The sequence below is a fragment of the Triturus cristatus genome, chromosome 9 (assembly GCF_964204655.1).
Source record: "Triturus cristatus chromosome 9, aTriCri1.1, whole genome shotgun sequence".
Classification (NCBI taxonomy): domain Eukaryota; kingdom Metazoa; phylum Chordata; class Amphibia; order Caudata; family Salamandridae; genus Triturus; species Triturus cristatus.
Window position 1 is genome coordinate 924,578,044 of NC_140592.1, and position 19,796 is coordinate 924,597,839.

Below are 19,796 nucleotides of genomic sequence, written 5' to 3' on the forward strand. Positions count from 1 at the left end.
CCAGGTCGAATGGTCTGGTTGACAACCGAACTACCAACCCAGACCTAAAAAAAATGAGGTAAACATGAGTCCAGTAACTTGATATAAAGACCACCTATTCCCCGTTTCCTATTCAGGCATGTACTGTACATTCCAGCTACCTTTGTGCCAGTGCATGAATTCCTCACAACAAAAGCACTTAGAGTCCAGGGGTCCTGAAGCTCTCATGTGTGCACCACTTGGATGAATAATACACTAAACCCACAACAACTATTGTGTTACTACCCTTTCGCCATACATCACCATGAGAAACTGGGTTGTTGGTTGTGGAGATTGTGAGCCCTTCTCAAGCAACAGCTGCAATGCCCATCAGGGTGAACCACAAAAAGCCACTAAATTAACCTGGGCTTAACCCTCTGGTAGCTTGGCACAAAAGCAGTCAGGCTTAACTTAGAGGCAATGTGTAAAGTATTTATGTAGCACACAAGCACCAGCAAAGTGAAAACACAACACTAGACAAATCCCATACTAATTTGGAAAAATACAAACAAAATGTAATAAATTATTTTACACCAAAATAACAAAAATTCAATTAGTAGAACCATAAAGGTTTAGGTAAAAATAGTGCTCAAAAGCACAAAGCACCAACTGTGGTGATCTGGTAGGGCCGTACTGGGACAAAATTACAACTTCAGGCTGACCACGATGGAGCACAGGCCAGATACAGGGACCAGGTTAGGCCAGCTAAGAAATTTACCTTATGTCCTTGATGCGTGGCCTCCCCCCGATCCTACCTGAGATAGTCCATTCAGACACACCTCTATCCTCTATTGTGTGGCTGTCGGGGAGGAATAGACAATGGCCAAATGCCACACATGTATAGTCATGTGACCCAGGAACAGGCTTCCGACACTAAATAGTTGGGACAGGAAAATACCAACTTTATAAAAGTGGCATTTTCAGAATTGTGACTTACAATCTGACTTGACCATTAAAGAGGATTTCAAATGACAATTCCTCTGATACCAAAATAACTTCCCTACCTGTTCCCAATCAAAAGTTAGCACTTATTAAATGTAAGAAGATAAAACAATGTTATCCTATGACAGATCCTCACAGTAGCGGGGGAAAAAATTGTGAGTTTTTCACTATCGGGACCTGTAAAACTTTAAAGTGCCCAACTTTTTAATTACAGTACACCCTGTCATATGGACTGTCTAGGACCTACCTTAAGGGGACTTAGATGTAATAAAAACTGAGTTTTGGGCTTGACAAGGGGGCTATATTGCCAAGTCAAACTGGCAGTTTAAAACTGCTGGCATGTTACAATGCCAGGCCTGAGATATGTTTTTTTTTTTAATTTTCAAAAAACCTTTATTCACTTATAGGAATTGTACAGGGCAAACCGTCTACTATCCACGTAGCAGTGGGAGGACTCCGCCTGACAGTTGGGCAGTCAAGTTATCTCATACACAGCCATTTAGCCGACATCCCGAAGGACCGGCGGCGTCTCAATAAAACAGCATATACAAAAGCCCAATCATGATCGAAGCTTCGACTGGAGATTGCACTGGTCCCCAGTCTATGTCTCCGCCTACGGTTATGAATTCGAAGCATAAAAGTATCCTCCGGAGCCTGCACTCCTGGCTTAATCCTGTAAGTTCTAACCTTATCACTAACCCCAACCACCCGCCCCACCCACCGTACGCTGGCTGTCTCCTCCCGTCTCCCATCCCCATGTATACGTGGCCGCAGTCCTATAGTCGAGGCGCGACCATCAGCAGCACCCGCCCGCATTCAGTCTGCATACAACCTTGCGTTACTCATTCACCCTCTGAAATACCCCTATTTGGCGTCCCGGTCAGATCTGATAAACACCCGTCCACACTCTCTATGTGCGGGCATCCGTCCCTACTGACACACCAGAGTCCCTCACAATCATACGCCCTCAGAGTCCTGATCTTGTCCCGTGCCACCCTCGGCCAAAGTGCGCGCATTGGGTTCCTCGCTGTGTGCCTCCCCCTGGCCAGCCGTCTCAGTGACCCTGGAAGTCAAATACGTACTGTACAAACCCCAGAAGTTCTTGGGGCGACTTTTCGGCGGTAGCAATTCGCTGTACGTCTCCGCCTGTGTGCTGCAGTACAGCATATCGCTGGCCCAACGCTTCCTAGTGGGAAGTGGCCCTCTCATCCAACACGTCGCCACAACTCGTCTGGCTATTAATAGCGCTATATCCGTCAGGCGCCGCAGTGCCAGTGGAAGCGGCCTGGAATACCCCAGCAACGCCAACGATGGGTCGGGAAGCATCTCTGTTCCCAAAATCTGGCTCAGTTCCCGGAACACCTCCGTCCAAAACTTAGCAATTCCCGGGCAGTACCAGGCCATATGCATGAAGTCCGCCACGAGGAAGTGACAACGCTCACACTCCGCCGTTTGGCAGAGCCCATACCTATGCAATCTCTCCGGGGTATAATAGACCCGTTGCAAGTACTTAAAGTGCACCAATCTGTGTCGGCCATTTAGCAACACCTTCTTGGTGCTGGCGCAGCAGTATTTCCACATCTCGTCAGAAATATCCATTTGAAGGTCGTTCTGCCAGTCTCGCCTCGCTGTGGTGCACTGGCGCTCCGTGCGCTGGTCCCCCATTTTGTTAAGGGTCGTAACCAATTTGGACGGCGTCGCCGTTTTAAAGACATAGGTAAGCTCTGGGATTTCCGGGGGTTCTGCCATGCCCGGCCCCAATAGGACCGACAGAGCGCTACGGACCTTATGAAATTGAAAACGCTGTAGGAGCGTGGGAGCAGGTTGTGCCGAGCCGATCTGCTCCCATGTCTTGGCCACCCCATCCAGAAACAAATCCTCCATCCTAGCAATGCCCAAACCGCCTAACGCCTGCAGCACTCCTTTCTCTCGCAGTGGGGGGAGCCAAACCGCCCACTCCACCAGCATCAGCGGGGAATACAGTAGTGCACAGTCTTGCGCTCTCATTAACGCCTGCCAAGCATGATTCGTGGCTTTGAGAGAGTCCAATCTTCCCACGCGCCGATCAACCGGCTGGAAGACCGTCGCCGGCAAGGGGAGCGGGTCTGCAAATAGTCGCTCCAGGAGGACATGTGGGACATCAGGTTTGGCATGGATCCACGAGTGCAGGTGAGCCGCCTGCGCTACCCTGTAATATCTTTCCAGGTCCGGGGCTCCCAACCTCCCCATCTCGTATGGCAGCGTCAACACCTTCCACCGAATTCTAGGCTGTTTACCACCCCAGGCCAGCTTAACTAGGGTTTGGGTTAACTGCTTGAAAAAGGTCTTGGACAACACTATAGGGATGTTATTGAAGAGGAACAGGAATCGTGGCAAAACCACCATTTTCATGATGGCTATTCTGCCCAGCAAAGACAGGGGAAGCCGATTCCACACCTCTACGTCCTCTACTAGGTCGGCGTATGCCACTCCGTAGTTTTCCCTGAGGAGAACCTCCGGGTCCTTGTGAAGCCGTATCACCATGTACCGGACCGAATCCGTCGTCCACTGCAGGGGATATTCCATCTGGAACGGCAACGTAACCGGTGTCAGCGGGAACGCTAACGACTTGCTCCAGTTCACCTTAAGGCCGGGCAGGGCCCCAAACCTGACCACCTCCCTCAGTATGAACGAGAGATTCACCTCCGTGTCCCGGCCGTATAGCAGCGTGTCATCTGCATATGTAGAGATACCGATCTTATAGGTGGGAAAGTTAATACCCTCGAATCTGTGGTATTCCCGTATCGCGCACGCCAAGGGCTCCGCCACTAAAGCATATAGGAGGGGGGAAAGGGGACAGCCCTGCCTGGTTCCCTTGGCAACGTCGAAGGCCTCCGTAACCCGATCTCCTATTCTCAGCCTGGCAGTGGGACGGTAATACAATACTCCGAGCATCTGCAAAAAGGGCTCTCCCAGTCCGAATTTCCGCAATACCGGCACCATGAAGGGCCACTCCACAGAGTCAAACGCCTTTTCCATGTCCAGAAAAAGGGCTAAGGCTATGCGCTCTGGGCGCACATGCTGCATGGTTCCCAATACTGTACGAATATTATAGGTTAGATTTCTGGCCGGGATGAATCCCGCCTGCTCCGGAGCTACGAGCTCCGGCACCAGCAGCACCAAACGCGTAGCCAAAACCTTGGCGTACAGCTTGGCGTCTACGTTAATCAGGGAGAGCGGTCTATAGGATCCGCACAGGTTAGGGGGTTTCCCAGGTTTCAAGATTGTGACGAGCAGGGCCTCTCTCATAGTAGCTGGCATGCACCCTTCCTGGCATATATCGTCAAATAGCGTAATCAGATGCGGGAGGAGCTTATCCTTGAAGGCCTTGTAAAAGGCCACCGTCAGCCCATCAGCCCCTGGGGCACTACCGGATCTCATTCCCTCCAGGGCCTCCAGTATCTCATCCCCCTGCACTGGCAGCATCAGAAATTCCCTCTGAGAGTTGGACAAAAAGGGCATTTTGATATAACTGAGGTAGTCCTCTATTTCCTCTTCCATCTGAGAGGACTTAGATATATACAGCCCAGCATAGTAATCTCTGAATTCGTCTATAATCTCTTCCTCTCCAGTAATCACTGTGCCTGCAGAGGTGACAAGCTCGTCAATGACCAGGGGCCTCCTGCTATTACCTAGTATGCTCGCCAGTAAGGAGCCCGGGCGTTCACCCTCCCCATATGTTCGGGCCGTAGCATACTTGCCCATATGCTGCACTTCCCTATCCGCCTCACTATTGTATTCAGAGACCAACGCTCGAATCCGAGCTTCAACGTCGGAGTCCGCGGACATCCGATGTTGCTCTTCTAACTGCGCCAGTTACGTCTCCATAGTATTCACCCTCTGCCTTATGGACTTGAGAACACTGGAGTGCTTGGCCATAGCCATGCCACGAATATATGCTTTGAACGAGTCCCACAGCGTTTGGAAACTCTGCACAGAACCCAAATTTTTATCGAAGAAGGTATCTATGTCCTCCGCCAGTTCGCCCCTGAACACCTCATCCAACAGTGAGTAGGGTGGCAGCCGCTATGTGAACGGCGGGATTCGTTTGGCCGGAGTATCCAATATCAGGAGAAGAGGGGAGTGGTCCGACAATGTACGCGGTAAGACCACGCACCCCTTAATCACCGTTAGCAGCGACTGTGATGCTAGCCAGTAGTCAATTCTCGTGTGCACGTCGTGGAACGCAGAGTAGTGCGTATATCCCCCTTTCCCAGGATGTCCATGTCTCCAGGCATCCACCAAATCAAGCCTAGTCAGTTCCGCTTGCATGCGTACGGCAGCAGCCGCCGGGCGACGCAGGGGCCCCGAAGAGCGGTCCATGGTCGGGTTAAATATGAAATTAAAGTCGCCCCCCCACACCATTCTAGCGTGTATGTATTGCCTACAATGCGCGGCCAGAGCGGCGTAGAACGCAGGGTTATCATAATTAGGGCCATAAACATTAACGACCACTAGGTCATGACCTTTCCCGACACATCTAGCAATTAAATAGCGCCCTTCCGAGTCTGCTTCCAGTACAGTCAGTGTCAGGTTGGATCGTGGGTTTACCCATGTGACCACCCCTCTGGAGTGCGTAGTGAAGCCTGCCGCTGCGCTATTACCCACCAATCCCCTCGCAGAAAGCATTTTACTCGTGAGGGGGAGGTGTGTTTCGTGTATAAGCGCCAGATCAATGTGGTGCCTGCGGAAATAATTCAGCACTTTTCTCAGTTTACGGAAATCATTCAACCCCCTGACATTCCATGTAAACGCTCTCAGGGTCATAGTGCCGCCGTCACCATTCGTAACGCTAGGGTCTGACATCACTGCCATGACGTGCAATAGAAACAGCAAAGGTGCAACCCGTGCTAAGTGCCACCCACTTGTAGACACCAGGCGACCTAGTCCAGATATACATAGACAGGGCAGAAGACATGCCTCTCAGCGTACCGAGCGTACCCCCGACCCCCAACCCAAAACATCCCCCTATGGTCACTACCCCCCACCCACAGCCAACCGCCCCCAACCTGGCCAGACAGGACCCCGACCCTTCCCCCCACCCCTCACAACAACAAACTTTCCCCAAACCGGCCCCCATAGGGGCCATGCGAGTCAACAGCGCTGGGGCAGAGGTTACCTGTCAATAACAATCACAACCTGTCCACCACCCATAGTATTGCCGTGCCCCCGCATCCTTGCCCCCGTATAGTTATACTGCACAAGCTGCTCTCCTTTCACCACCATTAGATCCAGGGGCGTCCCCCACCACCCCTATATGGATCCAAACCTTATGCCTAGAAAAACATTCCTGATGGCCCCGAGGGGCCCGAGCAACAAACCCGCCCATCCTCTCTTAGTCCCAGTCACAGGCCAACACAGGCCTCCATAGGTCTGTAACAGACCTATGGAGGGCCCCCCGGCCCTAGAGGGCTCGGAGCAATCCAGTTAGCAGCAGGTAATAGTCAATACATCTGCCCACACGAGATCCATGCAACTAGGACCACAGATTCTGTTCATGCTCAAAGTATCAGAAAGATCTCACCAACTATCAACTGCGTAGTCCTCATGTGCGGCTTTACCATCCGCGGTTGTCCATTCCGTTCCAGGCGCTCCGGTCACCGCCAGAGCAGCGAACACCCCCCACCCAACAAGCAGACCCAGACGGCGCGGCCGTATGCTAAGTTGAGCCACCAACCGCAGACTAGTCACGCTCCTCCAAACGTGAGGCCTCCGCAAGAGTGTCATTTTGCCCCCGTGGACTGTTCCGCTGTTCCTTAGTCCATTCCTTCAAAGATCTCTGTAGCTCCCTCGGATCAGTGAAGAAATGTGAATGGCCCTGCCTGTTAATCCGGAGTTTCGCCGGGTATAGCATCACATAATCCAGTCCGAGGTCGCGAAGTTGTTTTTTGTACGGTGCGAAATGCCTCCGTTCTTCTTGCACTTTCGCCGTGAAGTCAGGGTAGATGGAGATGTCCATTCCCTCAAATTGCAGTTTCCCTTTTTCTCTAGCCACCCACAGGGCTGTATCCCTGTCTCTGTAATTTAGCAGCTTAGCTATTATCGGTCTCGGTGGCGCTCCCGGCTTTGGGCGAGGCCCCAGCGAGCGGTGGGCTCTTTTCTACTACGAACATGGGAGAAAACACATCCACCCCCAGTAGGCCATGCAAAAGTTTTTCCACAAAGAGTTCCATCCTCCCGGTGTGCATTGACTCACCAGTTATGCGAATGTTCGATCTCCTCGAGCGGGCCTCCAAGTCCTCCGACTTGTCCTGGATGACCTGGAGCAAACTGCTGAATTGTTTACGATATGCATCCCACTCCGTTTGCGCTTCCTCCACATGTGTGACCCTCCTCTCAGCCATGTCCAGTCACTCCGCATTCTTGTCCACCCGCTCCGATATGCGGTCCATGTGGTATGTGAGTGCGTGCAGCTTGGCATCGATCGCAGTCAGACTGCCCTGTAGGCCCTTTTCCATCGCAGCCAGCATTCCTCTGATGTCCGCACACATAGAGCTCTCTGAGGCCGTACCACCGGTGGACGCCTCCGGCACCGCGACGTTAGATCCCTTCGCCTTGCGTGGGTCAAAGGATATTTTAGGCTGTGTCTTGTCGCCCTTACCCATGGTGAAGCTATAGGTCTGCGCTTCCACGAGTCCAGAGTCTCTGTGCGCCCACCGCAGCCCGTGGCCCCGTCGTGTTAGGAGTCTGGACAGTATTCCGTGCAGCCTCGGGGTCAAGAGCGGCCCCAACCAGTGGTAGGCCAAGACGCGCACCCGCACCAACCTCGGCGCACACCCAGGGACCAGGTCCAAGAGCCACTCCTCACGACCGGTGGGTCCTCCCGCGGGCTCCGAAGGGAAGGGGGCACCAACACCGAGGATGCCAGCAGGTCTCGCCTCCACGCAGTTCCGGGGTCACCCCACCGCAGCTCCCCACAGATCCGGGCCCGCGCCGCCTCCTCTGGCCTCCAGGGATCTCTCTTCAGGCTGTTGGAGAGGGGGGGGGGCGCCAGACACAGCTCCACGCAGGCGCCAGAAGCTTCTCCTCCTCCGTAGGCATCCCGGGATCACTCCCCTCCATGTGCCAGTGCTCCGAGAAAAGGCCCAATGCAGCGGCGTCCCCTCCGCAAGGCCCCCCCGCACGGCAGGCAGCCACCGGCCAGGGCCCCCGGGTCGGCCCGAGCCCAACCCGCCGTCAGCGGCGGCCCCGCGGAACGGCTCCGCCGAGCGCTAGGGTCCCCACGTTGCGAGCGCTCACCTTCCACTGTGGAGTCGCCCAAGTTCGCTCCTTGCTCCAGGGATGTCCACGTCCCGGCCCCACTGGCCCACTCAGAGTCCGCAGCCGAGCACGGCAGACCGGGCCTGCCGCCGACGACCCTGCCGCATGCTGTGTCACGCACACCGGGGAGCGTCTCAGGGCAGGCCGGGGATGTCGGTCCAGTCCGCCGAGCACGCCACCTCTCGCCGCTTGTGCTCCGTACGGGTCCGCCGCCGGCCGAAGGGGTCCGCACACCGCTCCGCCTGGTGTAGAAAGGATTCCCCCGTCAAATCCCCTATGTGGCTCCGCAGTACAGGATCATTGAAAGGATTATGCGAGGGCTAAGGTGGAGAGCGCAGCGCTCACACGTCCGCCATCGTTGCCAGCCCTGAGATATGTTTTAAAGGGCTACATAAGTGGGCGGCACAATACGTGTTGCAGTCCCACTAGCATCATTTAATAAACAGTCATGGGTATAAGGTATACCACTTTATTAGGGACTTATACGTAAATTAAATATGCCATTAAGGTGTAAGCTAATTTGTCCACATTTTAGCAAGTGGACACAAGCACATTAGCACTGGTTAGCACTGGTAAAGTGCACAGAGTCGTAAGGCCAGCAAAAAAGAATTCAGACAAATAGGAGGGTGAAGGCAAAATGTTTGGGAGAAGATCACCCTAAGAATGACAGGTCTAACACTCACTTTTGGTAGAAAGCTTGGAAATGGGATGTCAGATGTTTTACATAGAGGTACATTACAATGCATCAATTACAATTATAACATTTACATCACAATCCTCTATGTAATTTACATTTACACCGTAAACATTTACATCGCAATTGATGTACATTGTTAAAAACATTTCATGTGTACATTCTGTGGCTGTGTTCACACTAAACAAGCAGTGCATTTTACAGATTTATTAAAGAAACAACACTGCCATCTACTGTTTTAGTATTATAAATGCAATGTTAATCTTTAAACTGACCCAAAAATGAACAAAATATTTTTTTGCAAAAGTGTTATTTTAAAATGTTATTTTATATTTAAAATATAAATAATGTATTGTAAATTAATGTAATACTCACCCTTTGCCCTTTAGTGCTATTATTATAAAACATGATTTACGTTATTCAAATTAAAGTAAGTTGTTAAAGCAATTCAATTCATGAATTACAGTATTATTAATGTTTTCTATTTAAATTACTACCCGCCCTTTGCACCTATATCACTTAACCAACTTGTTCATAAATAGAATGTAATTTGTTTAAAAAAAGTACGAACAACGAAAATAATGTCAATTAAAATGGGAAGATTATTTTCCTTTTACAATGCCTATTGCTTTCTAATTAAATCACTACCACCCTTTCCCCTATGTCAATTAAATTACCCATCTTTAAAGTGTACGAAATTCAAATAAATATGAAATGAATTTCTCATTCTAATATAGAATGATCATCTAATAAATATTATACCACTTTTCAAACCGTATTCTAAAATAAACTAAATTCTTTAATAATTAAGTTAGAAGATGAATAAAAAAATAATTAAATAGAAGGCATTCTTCCCTTAAACAGAACACAACCACAGCTTTAAAAAATGCAGACGGTGAAAGCATGCAACAAAAAATAAACGTGAATTTACAACGCATTGTAAAAAATGCTATGTGAATGTAAGTCTATGTCAGTAACAATCTTGTAAAAAAGTGATGTAAATTAATCAACTTCAAGGTAGCAAGCATACCCTGGAAATGTAGTGACGCATCAATAAAATTTTGACCAAGCTTGAGTCATTGAACAACGGTCTGATATTTTCTAGGCAGGGTCTTTGGCACTAGTATGTTAGTTGTAAGAGATAGGAATGACCTCATCTGATTTTAACTGTAGCGGTCTGTGCTTTTAAAAACCTAGTCACGGCATCATCCAATCATGATTGGTATTCATGGCCAGAGTGTCAGCAGCAGGTGAAGGTTTGTTTCTCTTCTTTTGACGGGACTGACAAATCATGGATATCTGTGAAAGAGAGTGAAGGATTGCAATGGAAGTCGCCTGCTCTGCCTCCACGGGACATGTCCTTCTCTCATGCTTCGGGTTCATACAAAGCCTCTCCAGCCATCAGTGCTTGCCAACGATGCTCATTTATATTTGAACCTCAACAAAGACTTGCTAGATAAAAAGGAAAAAACTGGGCAAAACTCTAATGAGAACTACATGAATGTTAAATGCATGAGCATAAACACTTCCAAAAATGGATTCCTAAAGGCACCACACCAACCCTGCTACATCCATGCGAAACGCCCACTACATCTTCACCATAGTCAGACCACCTGTGACCAAACTCCCCAACGTAGGGCCCTGTCAACAAGGCCGACATATACATCTATCTGACATATATGTCACGTTATGGAGCAATTCAATATGGCAACTACACTGAGACCTATGACTGAAGCCATACTGAATCCCTGACTCCTACTTATACCTAGACAATGAACTTGCCTCATTTACTAAATCTGTTTTTTTCATTTGAACCCTCAATGTAGGATTATCTGCTTCTTATCTTTCTCACACAAGAGTAAGGTTGACAATGACTGTACTCAGGGCAGATAGTATTACAGCAGTGTCCCCAAAGAAAGTCCGAGGCTCCAAAATGGAATTGTCAGGATTCAATTCAATAATTGAAAATTCAACCAAGTCTCAGAAAATCTCAAACAAATGTGTCTACGGAACTAGCTGAAAAAATCCCCTCTGATAAACTTTTGAAATATGATCCAATTTGAAGACTTAGATTAACAGGCAAGCTGGAACTTGTAATAAAACACTAAAAGTTCACTAAAGGGGCAGGACGTTTTTTCCAAGTGCAGGTGGCGATCCAATGGAATTCACGGCCCCTGCCCCTCAGAGGCGACCCAAACCTGCTCAAATTCAGGAAATAATTACTGTACTCTACTCAATAATAATCCACATTTGTAAAGCACGAACAATTACCTGTAAGGGTCTCTAGGCGCTGGGGCCGTCGGGAAGATTAAGCAAGCTATTGCCCAGAGTCACATGGTGCTGGGCTAATCTGCTGCCAGCGCCGGGATCGAACTGTGATCCTCAGATTCCGGAGCCAGTCGCCCTGGCCGCGGCGCCACACCTCTTACTCAATGAGTTTCAATTTTCTCTTATGAGTGGTAGCGCACTTTGCTAATAACCATAAATGAAATAAATATATAAAACTACTGTAGTGGCCTGTATGTTGGCTATCAGCTAATTACCACACTTCAGGTTTTGCAGAACACAATGTTCTCTGCTACAAAAAAATCAAAAATGGGCCTAGGCTACATTCGTGGTGAGAGGTCTGCATTTGCTACCGGTCAAAGCCAAAATGCTAAGTACATAAAAGCAAAATACCTGGGCTTAAGGTTGCAAAGACACCAGCTGCACAGGAATCAGCATTTAGGATCACTAAGTAAATTGCCGGCCACAAGGCGTGATCTAAACATTTCAGGGGAAAAAACATTTGCAGAAACCAGCGTCTCCATCTGCAACCACTTACCTCTGCAACTGAGATTTAAACCCAACTTTTGGAGGTTTTGAACAATACTAAAAACTGCCCTTTTCATCCTTCTACCCATGAAGCATCACTCTTTCAGACGATTTCCATATGTTCAAAACTACAAACAATATATATCATTCTTAGCACTTGAAAATAATTTGATTTGGTGTAACATAAAATAAAATATATCAGAGCCTTACAATTAAGGGATTTTACAAGCTGCACATCTTGCCTGATCAAACACTGCTGAAAGTGCTTAAGAATCCTGACGAAATTATTTGTCCAAAGCTTGCCTATGTTATTGATGGAAGATTAATTGAACCTCTAGAGATATTTGGCCGATCAATTATCCTTTTTGGGGTAATGCATTTCAGATGAGGAGCAGGTACCCCTCAATAGTACAGGATAATTAGAAATAGTATCACAGTAGGCAAGTAGTCCAGCTGCTATCTTGTATGTCATACAAAGACAGCTCATGCTATGATCTGTAGCAAGCAAACCACCCGCAAAGCACCTTGCAACAGAGCGGGCTACCAGCGCTGCCCACAAGATCGCTCTTACCACTGGCAGAGTCAAGAAGCCTCATCCAGGACCATGGCAATCGAAGAGATCCGCCGTTTCCCAGGGTTGGGCTGGGACAAAAAATTGGCCCAGGCACCAAAATAAAAATGGCCCCAATTAGCGAACCAGATATCTAAAAAAGTGGCCCACATTGGCAAATCAGGCCAGTTTTGAGGTTGTAAAGTCACACTGTATGGGTATTTTGCAAGGATTGGGAAACTGCATTTAATGCATGTTTGCTGCAGCAATATAGCATGGAAATCAACAGCAAAAAACGGCCCTCCAGGCCATGAAACACGCCCACAATCTGCTAAACAACCGGCCCACACACTGATCTGTCAGACCAGCCCATTGGGCAGTGCATGATTGCCTTATAAGCAAGTCCGACCCTTCCGCAACCCCTATCTATTTCCCTCACTCTCATGTACCTTACTCTCAGACTAGGCTTGTATTCTAGAAATACAATTTTAAATTAAATAAAAACAGGAGGAATGCTCCTTTATCCTTGTGCTTCCACACATCCAGGGTGACAACTCTCACAAGCACAGGCTGGTTGCTGCTGTACCCCATTAATTGCAGTGAAGAGGGTTGCAGCCTTCAGCCAGCTTTCCAAAGGTGCAAATAGTCTTTGCAGATCTCTGTAGTGCATCCTGTCTCTAGTTCTTCTTTTCTAATGACAGTCTTCCAAGACCTAAGTTTAATAACCACATCTAAAATCATACTACTCTTGGGAGACCACCATGTAGAAGCAGGCCTGGTCAGGGTCAACAGATGGCAACTGTACCTCACATATTTTGCAATCCATAAAGCTTCGTAACTCAGGCTGTCGAGACAGAAAGCTAGGCCCTCAAAAAGAAGATAAAAGACAATGATAAAGTTGCATTTAGAACAAGCATACTGGTTCTTTCAGGAGTATTACCAGTTTTGTGGTGTCATGTTCACGTTGTAACGTCTCAAGTGCTCGCTGGTTGGCCTTCTGATGATCAGATAGCTTTATCAGGTTGTCAATCAAACTCTGGTTTGTAGCTGCTAGTGCCTCGTGCCTTATGATAATGGCCTTCAAGGGAGCATCAATGCCATGTTCCAGGTAATCTGTTGAGGTGAAATAATTGATTACTGTCATTGAATTTTCATACATTTAATAGGAGTGTTATTTAACGATGATAGAGCTACTGTTCCTAGGGCATAATCACTCTCTCATGAAATTCTTGATGAAAATGCCTTCATAGCCATATAATCTGTTGATATTAACAGAAAACACTTACACAAGTGAGTGGCTGTGCTGCAAATTTTAGGGCAACCGCATTGCATCTGTCGTTACATGCCAAGAGAACACAAGGAGATGATGGACGGAGCACTGAAACAGTTCAGTTACTCCTCCCCAGTCACAGATCTGGGTTGAATCCATCATCGTTCTTTAGCTCACTTCACAAGTGACCTGTTCGCTTGAAATGCGATCAGTTTGTCAGTAAAATGAGTTATTTAAAATATTAACAGATAGCCTTTGTATCACATATGCTAATATGCGCTAATATTCTTTCTGCATTCTTGTATGACTCGCACACCTATGTAGTGCACGCTGCTGAGTAATTTCTTTTGTTAACCAACCCAACTCCTTCTCTTTCTCCGGTGCATTCCCTACAGCCAATAGGATACGGTGATCATCTCAGAGGTGTTTCATCAATGCTCTGTCAGCGCAGCTGCAATAGAATTGTTCTGTAATTATAAAACATCTTTTATGAAGCTATAAGGAAGAAGTGGAGGCTGTAGGGAAGAAATGGAGGCGGATCAGGAGAAGTGACAGGCCAACAGAAAAATCATAGGGACTGAGGAGGAAATAGGGGAAGTGTCAGAGAAATGTGGGGTCTTGTGGCAGATATTGGGCTGATGTGGACATATGGATTGACATGAGGAGGGCTTGGAAGGCATGGAGAAACCATGGCCTTGATCCTCCTCAACTTCATTCAACATGGTCTTCTACCACACCCTCATCGGGAGACTCCACAACGTCGGCATACAGCACAAATCCCTCAAGTCGATCATTTCCTTCCTCTCAGAACACACACAGAGCACCGACTGCCTCACTTCACTCCCTCAACCCTACTTTGCTCAACCTCTACATGACACCCCTCGAAGACATCATAAGATCCCACGAGCCCAACATAATCTCCTATACTACCAACACTCAACTTATCCTCGCACTCACCAAGGACCCCTCCAACGCCAAAACCAACTTCTGCAACGCCATGACCAACATCGCGAAATGGGTGAGAGACAGCTGCCTCAAACTCAACTTCGACAAGGCTAGGATAGGATAGTATTTATAGAGCACACTTATACCCAGCGGTGTCAAGGCACTATAGCAGACACTCGGGGAGAAAGTAAGAAAATGTACCTGCAGCTACCGAAGATGAGAAAAGCCAGGTCTTTAGATGTTTTTTAAAAAACAGGTATGAGTCCGCATTGGAGATAAAGGTGGGCAGGGAGTTCCAAAGCTTGGCAGCCATTACAGAAAAGGAGCGGCTGCCCCATCTGGTCCTGTGAAATCTGGGAGTCACAAGTTTTTTCTTTGAGGAGGATCTCAAGAGCCTCCCAGGAGCGTACCATTGAAAAAGAGTTTTCAGATGTGGCGTACCCTTACTATGCATGGCCTTGAATACCATACTCAGCACCTTAAAGCAGATGCATTTTCTGATGGGGAGCCAATGCAGAGAACAAATCCCATTCCTGGCTGACTGATGCTTAGGGATTTTAAGAATCAACCACGCCGCTGTGTTCTGTACCACCTGAAGCCTATTAAGGGAGACCGCTTTGATGTTATAGTGCAGAGCCTTACAATAGTCCAGCCGAGAGGTGACTAGAGCAATGATGGTTGACTGGTGCAGCTCAGATGGAATGAAAGGCAAAACCCTTCTCAGAATCCTCAGGATATAAAAACAAGTACTAACTGTGAGGCTGACCTGTGCACCAAAGCGCAAGCCATTGTCGAATATGACCCTCAAATTCCTTGCTGTCCTAACCGGGACAGGAAGGGGACTACAGACTGCCAGCCATCAAGAGTTTGATGAGATGGAATTTTGCGAGCCAAATACCAGCACTTCTGTCTTGTCTGCATTAATCTTCAGTGAACTGTTCTTCATCCAGCAAATAATGCTGGACATACACTGATTGAACTTCTCCGAAACCGATTGCAGGTTATTCGAAATGGAGACGATAATTTGTGTATCATCTGCATATGAAAGCACCTGATATCCGCAGGACCGCACCAGATCGGCCAGGTGGGGTCACATAGAGATTAGAAAGAGTGGGGCTCAAAGACGAGCGCTGGGGTACCCCACAAGGAAAACTAAAGGCCCTGGCTCTAAAGCCTCCACAGCTGACAATATGGACTCTGTTTGACATGAAAGAGTGGAGAAGCTGCGAGGCATTCCCGGCGATTCCCACTTGCCGCAAGCGCTGAGCCATACGCATCGGGGAGATGGTGTTGAATGCCATCAATAGGTCAAGCATTATCAGAATCGCTGCTCCGCCCTGTTCAACCTCCGCGTGGACGCAGTCAGTAGCCGCAAAAAGGGCAACGTATTTCATCAGTTCTTTATTGATGAATTTCTCCAAGATCTTAGCAGGGGCGGGGAGAAGAGAAATTGGATTAAAATTCTTGAGGATTGCATTGGCTTAAATGACCCACACCCAGAAGTATCAAAAAAGCTGGACCGGAACCACCAAATTGGTGGCCAAAGAGGAAGTCTCTTGGTAAAGAGGAACTCTCTCCGCTCAAACGGGAAGAACCTGCGGCAGACCGGAGACTCGTGTGACAGGCAAAAGAGGTAAAATGTAAGACTCCCCCAGGAAGCGAGGGGAAAAAGATACACACACTAGCACAGTGTAGGGAAATAAAAGAAATAAAAACTGCTGCCCTAAAATATTATTAAAAATGCAGATGAGTTGAAAGCACGTCTTACTTCTGCATGTTTTGATCTTCTGGAACAACACCTCCTCATGGGACCACAACTGGTGGCCGGTAGAACTCAGACGAACACCAACCTATGATGCACGAAACCTCTGCCTCATCCTCAACAGCCAACTCTCCATGAAACCACAAGTCAATGCCTCCTCCTGCTTCCACAACCTCTGCATGCTCTGCAGACTCTCCAAATGGATCCCCATAAACGCTAGAAAGGCTGTCATGCCGGCCCTGGTCACCAGCTGCATCAACTACGGCAACACAAACCATACAGAACACCGTAGCCAGACTCATCCTGGACCTCCCCAAACAGACATGCATCACCCCTCACCTCAGAAACCTAGTCTAGCTCCTATCCGAATTGATGCCAGTTTAAGATTCTTGTCCAACTATACAGTGCCCTACATGGCCAAGGACTATCATACATCAACCATCGACTGAATTTTCACCGACCCTCATGACATCTGCTTTCCACATCACTCGTATCCCTCCCCCGCATCCATCTCAGCAGCTGTCGCTCCTTCTCTTTCATCACTGCCAAGACCTGAAACGACCTGCCCCTCCACCTCCAAACAGCCCCCTCCCTGGCAGACTTCAGAAAGAAACTCAAGATCTCTCTTTTCAATGGAGACACAGAACCCTCAGTGCCCAGATACCTTTAGGGATGATAGTGCTGCACTATGATTGATTGACTGATTGAAAGCACTTGGAGGCCAAGTCTGGGACCTTTGGGCTGATGGGGTGACTAAGGGTGTGGATGGGAAGACAAAAGAGAATCAGGTTGAAATAGAGAGGTGATAGCTACAAATGGGCAGGTATGGGGAAGATGAGAGTGTAGTGAGAGAGAGTCAAATACAACAGATGCCTCTGACTGTCCATCCACTCATCTAATCCCTTTTGGTAAGAGACTTTTATTTAAGAGTACCCTGTAGAGAAGGTATGGGAATACCAGCTGAGTAACATTAGCAAGATATAGATAGCCACAAGTATTTGTGATGTGAACGTTTACTTGTTCAAAAAAGGAGTGGTACTGCAGAAGGAAGGTCTGCAAGAGAAGAGGTTATGTCTATGAATGGGGTTTTCCTGTAAACATTGCATAACAGATGGATTTGTAGAGCATACATTCACCCATAGGGCATCTGTCGGCACTGTTGACAGATAAAGGATGTTTATTGTTACCAAAATCAATGGAACTCAATTTATCGAAAATGCGAAAATGAAAGGCTCAGTGAAGCTTCAGGGATTCAAACACCTGTGACCATGGTGTTCAATGTATCCTTTAGATAGCATGAGGCGATGGAAAGGGGTTAAAACAAAGGATACAAATTCACAGAGCAGCACTTCTAGCCGAAGATTTTTGCCCTCATTAGATTTGAGGAAGGGTGTTTGATGATGAGGGGACTAGCCTTGAAGCCTTCTGGGGAGTAATGATGTAAGCAAGTACCTAAGTGCTTTATTGTAAAGGGGTTTATCAGTAAGGACCAGAAATTTGATTTTGCAAAGGTCTTTGGGTCAGATGTGCAAACGTTCCGGTCTGCATTTCTTATATAGTGACTCCCTAGGAATCGCTATTTAAGAAATGCAAAAGGATATGTACAAAATTTGCGATTCCCTAATAGCGATTCCTACAGATTAGGAATCGCTACTAGGGAATCGCAAATAGGAAATGCCATTGCATTCCCGCCTATGGCTGAAATAGGAAACGGTTTGCATTTCCTAAATTGTGATTTCCTAACAGGAAATCGCAATTTAGAAAATGCAGCGCCAAGGGTGCCCCTTGGCTTAAGGCCCCCCTGGAGGCCCCCGAATTTCCTATTGCACATGTAAGTGCACATATGCCCTAGGGGCACATGAGTGCTTTATGTCACAATAAGTGTTTTTATTTTAAATGCATTTTTTATTTTGCACATGGTCACCATCAACTTGAAGTTGATGGTAATTGCATTACCTAAATGCCCAATCGCATTTAGGAAATGCTTTGTACATGTGCTTAAGGAATCACAAATGGGTAATCCCTATTTTTGATTCCTAATCGTGGTCGCAATTTGCGAATTCTACAGTGTAGAAATCGCAAATTGTGAGCTCGTTTTGGCCCTTTGTACATCTGAAAAGGCAACTTAGCATTTCGTAACGGGCCGAAATAGCGATTTGGACCGTTAAGAAATGCTTAATGGCTTTGTACATTTGGGCCTTTGTCTCCTGACCAGTGAAGCTCCTTCAAATTTAGTTTCAGGCGGTCCAAGGGGTTGGTGGTGCAGATTAGACTGCCACAGCATTTTTGAGAGCTCTGAGTTTATATAAGTTGGATGAGTTTATGTCTTTGAGTAGGGGTTTGCAGTAGAACAATTTTGGGCTACTTAGGCCCAGAGGTCCTAAAATGGCTTTTGGAAGGAGTCAGTACATGTTCTGGATGTATTTAAAGTCGCAAATTCCTGTACACATATATCTCTGTTAATCAAATAATGTATAGCGGTCATTGGTAATTTTAAGCCTTTTCACTTTTTGGGATATGAAGATATTCTGGCACAGGATGCAATGTTTAGGATCATTATCTTTATGGTAGGACAGGGCACTAGGGATCCCAGGGTCAAGAATTTTTATTTGGGCAAACTTTATGCAGAGCATGTTTTAATGTATTCGTGTTCAAATGGACTGTATGACAGCATTGATCTGATTGTCTTAGAGCTGTTATGGGAAATCAATGTAGTGGAGTTGCGTTTCACTGGTATAGATATAAAATCCAACTCGGAGCTACCTATGAGGTTATAAAGGTTGCATGCAAAGACTGAACAGCACTGGCAAGAGTATGAGTGTTGCCTGACTTATCAATAGGAGGGAGTGAGAGAGAGAGAAAAATTAAATCTAGTTTGAAACTTCAAAAAAAAATATTTGAAAAGCTTGAAGTTTCAGATAACAAGTGAGAAACATATAGTTTGATAATAAACTTAAGCGTGGAACGGCCTCACACTCCATATCAGAGCCTCCTTATCATCTCTTCTGGCTTTTCAATTCACCAGCCTACCCTAGGCAAGATTAGGCACACACTCCGGCTCAGTGCCAGAATACTCTTGTGGTGATGCAGTGATAGTGCATTTTAGAAATACACATAACGTAAAATAAAATAACATAACATAAATGAAAACTGTGATTATCAATTAATTTGAAAGTCAACATTTTTAAAAGCTTTCATTTTTTAAATAAATAATTGATTTTTTTAAGGTACTCATCAATGGTATAAGGTACCCTAATTCTTCCCTCGCAACACTAAACCCATCACATAACCAATGCTATAAAAAGGCACACACTTACCAAGTCCCCCAACTCTTATGCTAACCCTTTCATCTACCCCATCCTTATCCCTAACACAGAGCACAACCCTAACACCAATCATTATCCTCACCCTATTTCTAACCCTTGTGCGTGGGTTAACAATAACTCTATCCAAAACCTTAGCCAAAACCATAATGCTAGTACTAATTGTAAAACTCTCTCTA

The 19,796-nt window shown here is 47.0% G+C and overlaps 1 protein-coding gene across 2 annotated transcripts in view; it reads right to left on the reverse strand.

The window, feature by feature from the left end:
- The window catches only part of CCDC197 (coiled-coil domain containing 197), a 143,828-nt gene that overhangs the window by 48,312 nt on the left and 75,720 nt on the right, over window positions 1-19,796 (reverse strand). For both annotated transcript variants that reach the window (XM_085626476.1, XM_085626475.1), the window contains exon 6: window positions 13,258-13,430. In XM_085626476.1, coding sequence (XP_085482602.1) covers window positions 13,258-13,430 — 173 coding nt within the window. The remainder of the gene's footprint in view (window positions 1-13,257; window positions 13,431-19,796) is intronic.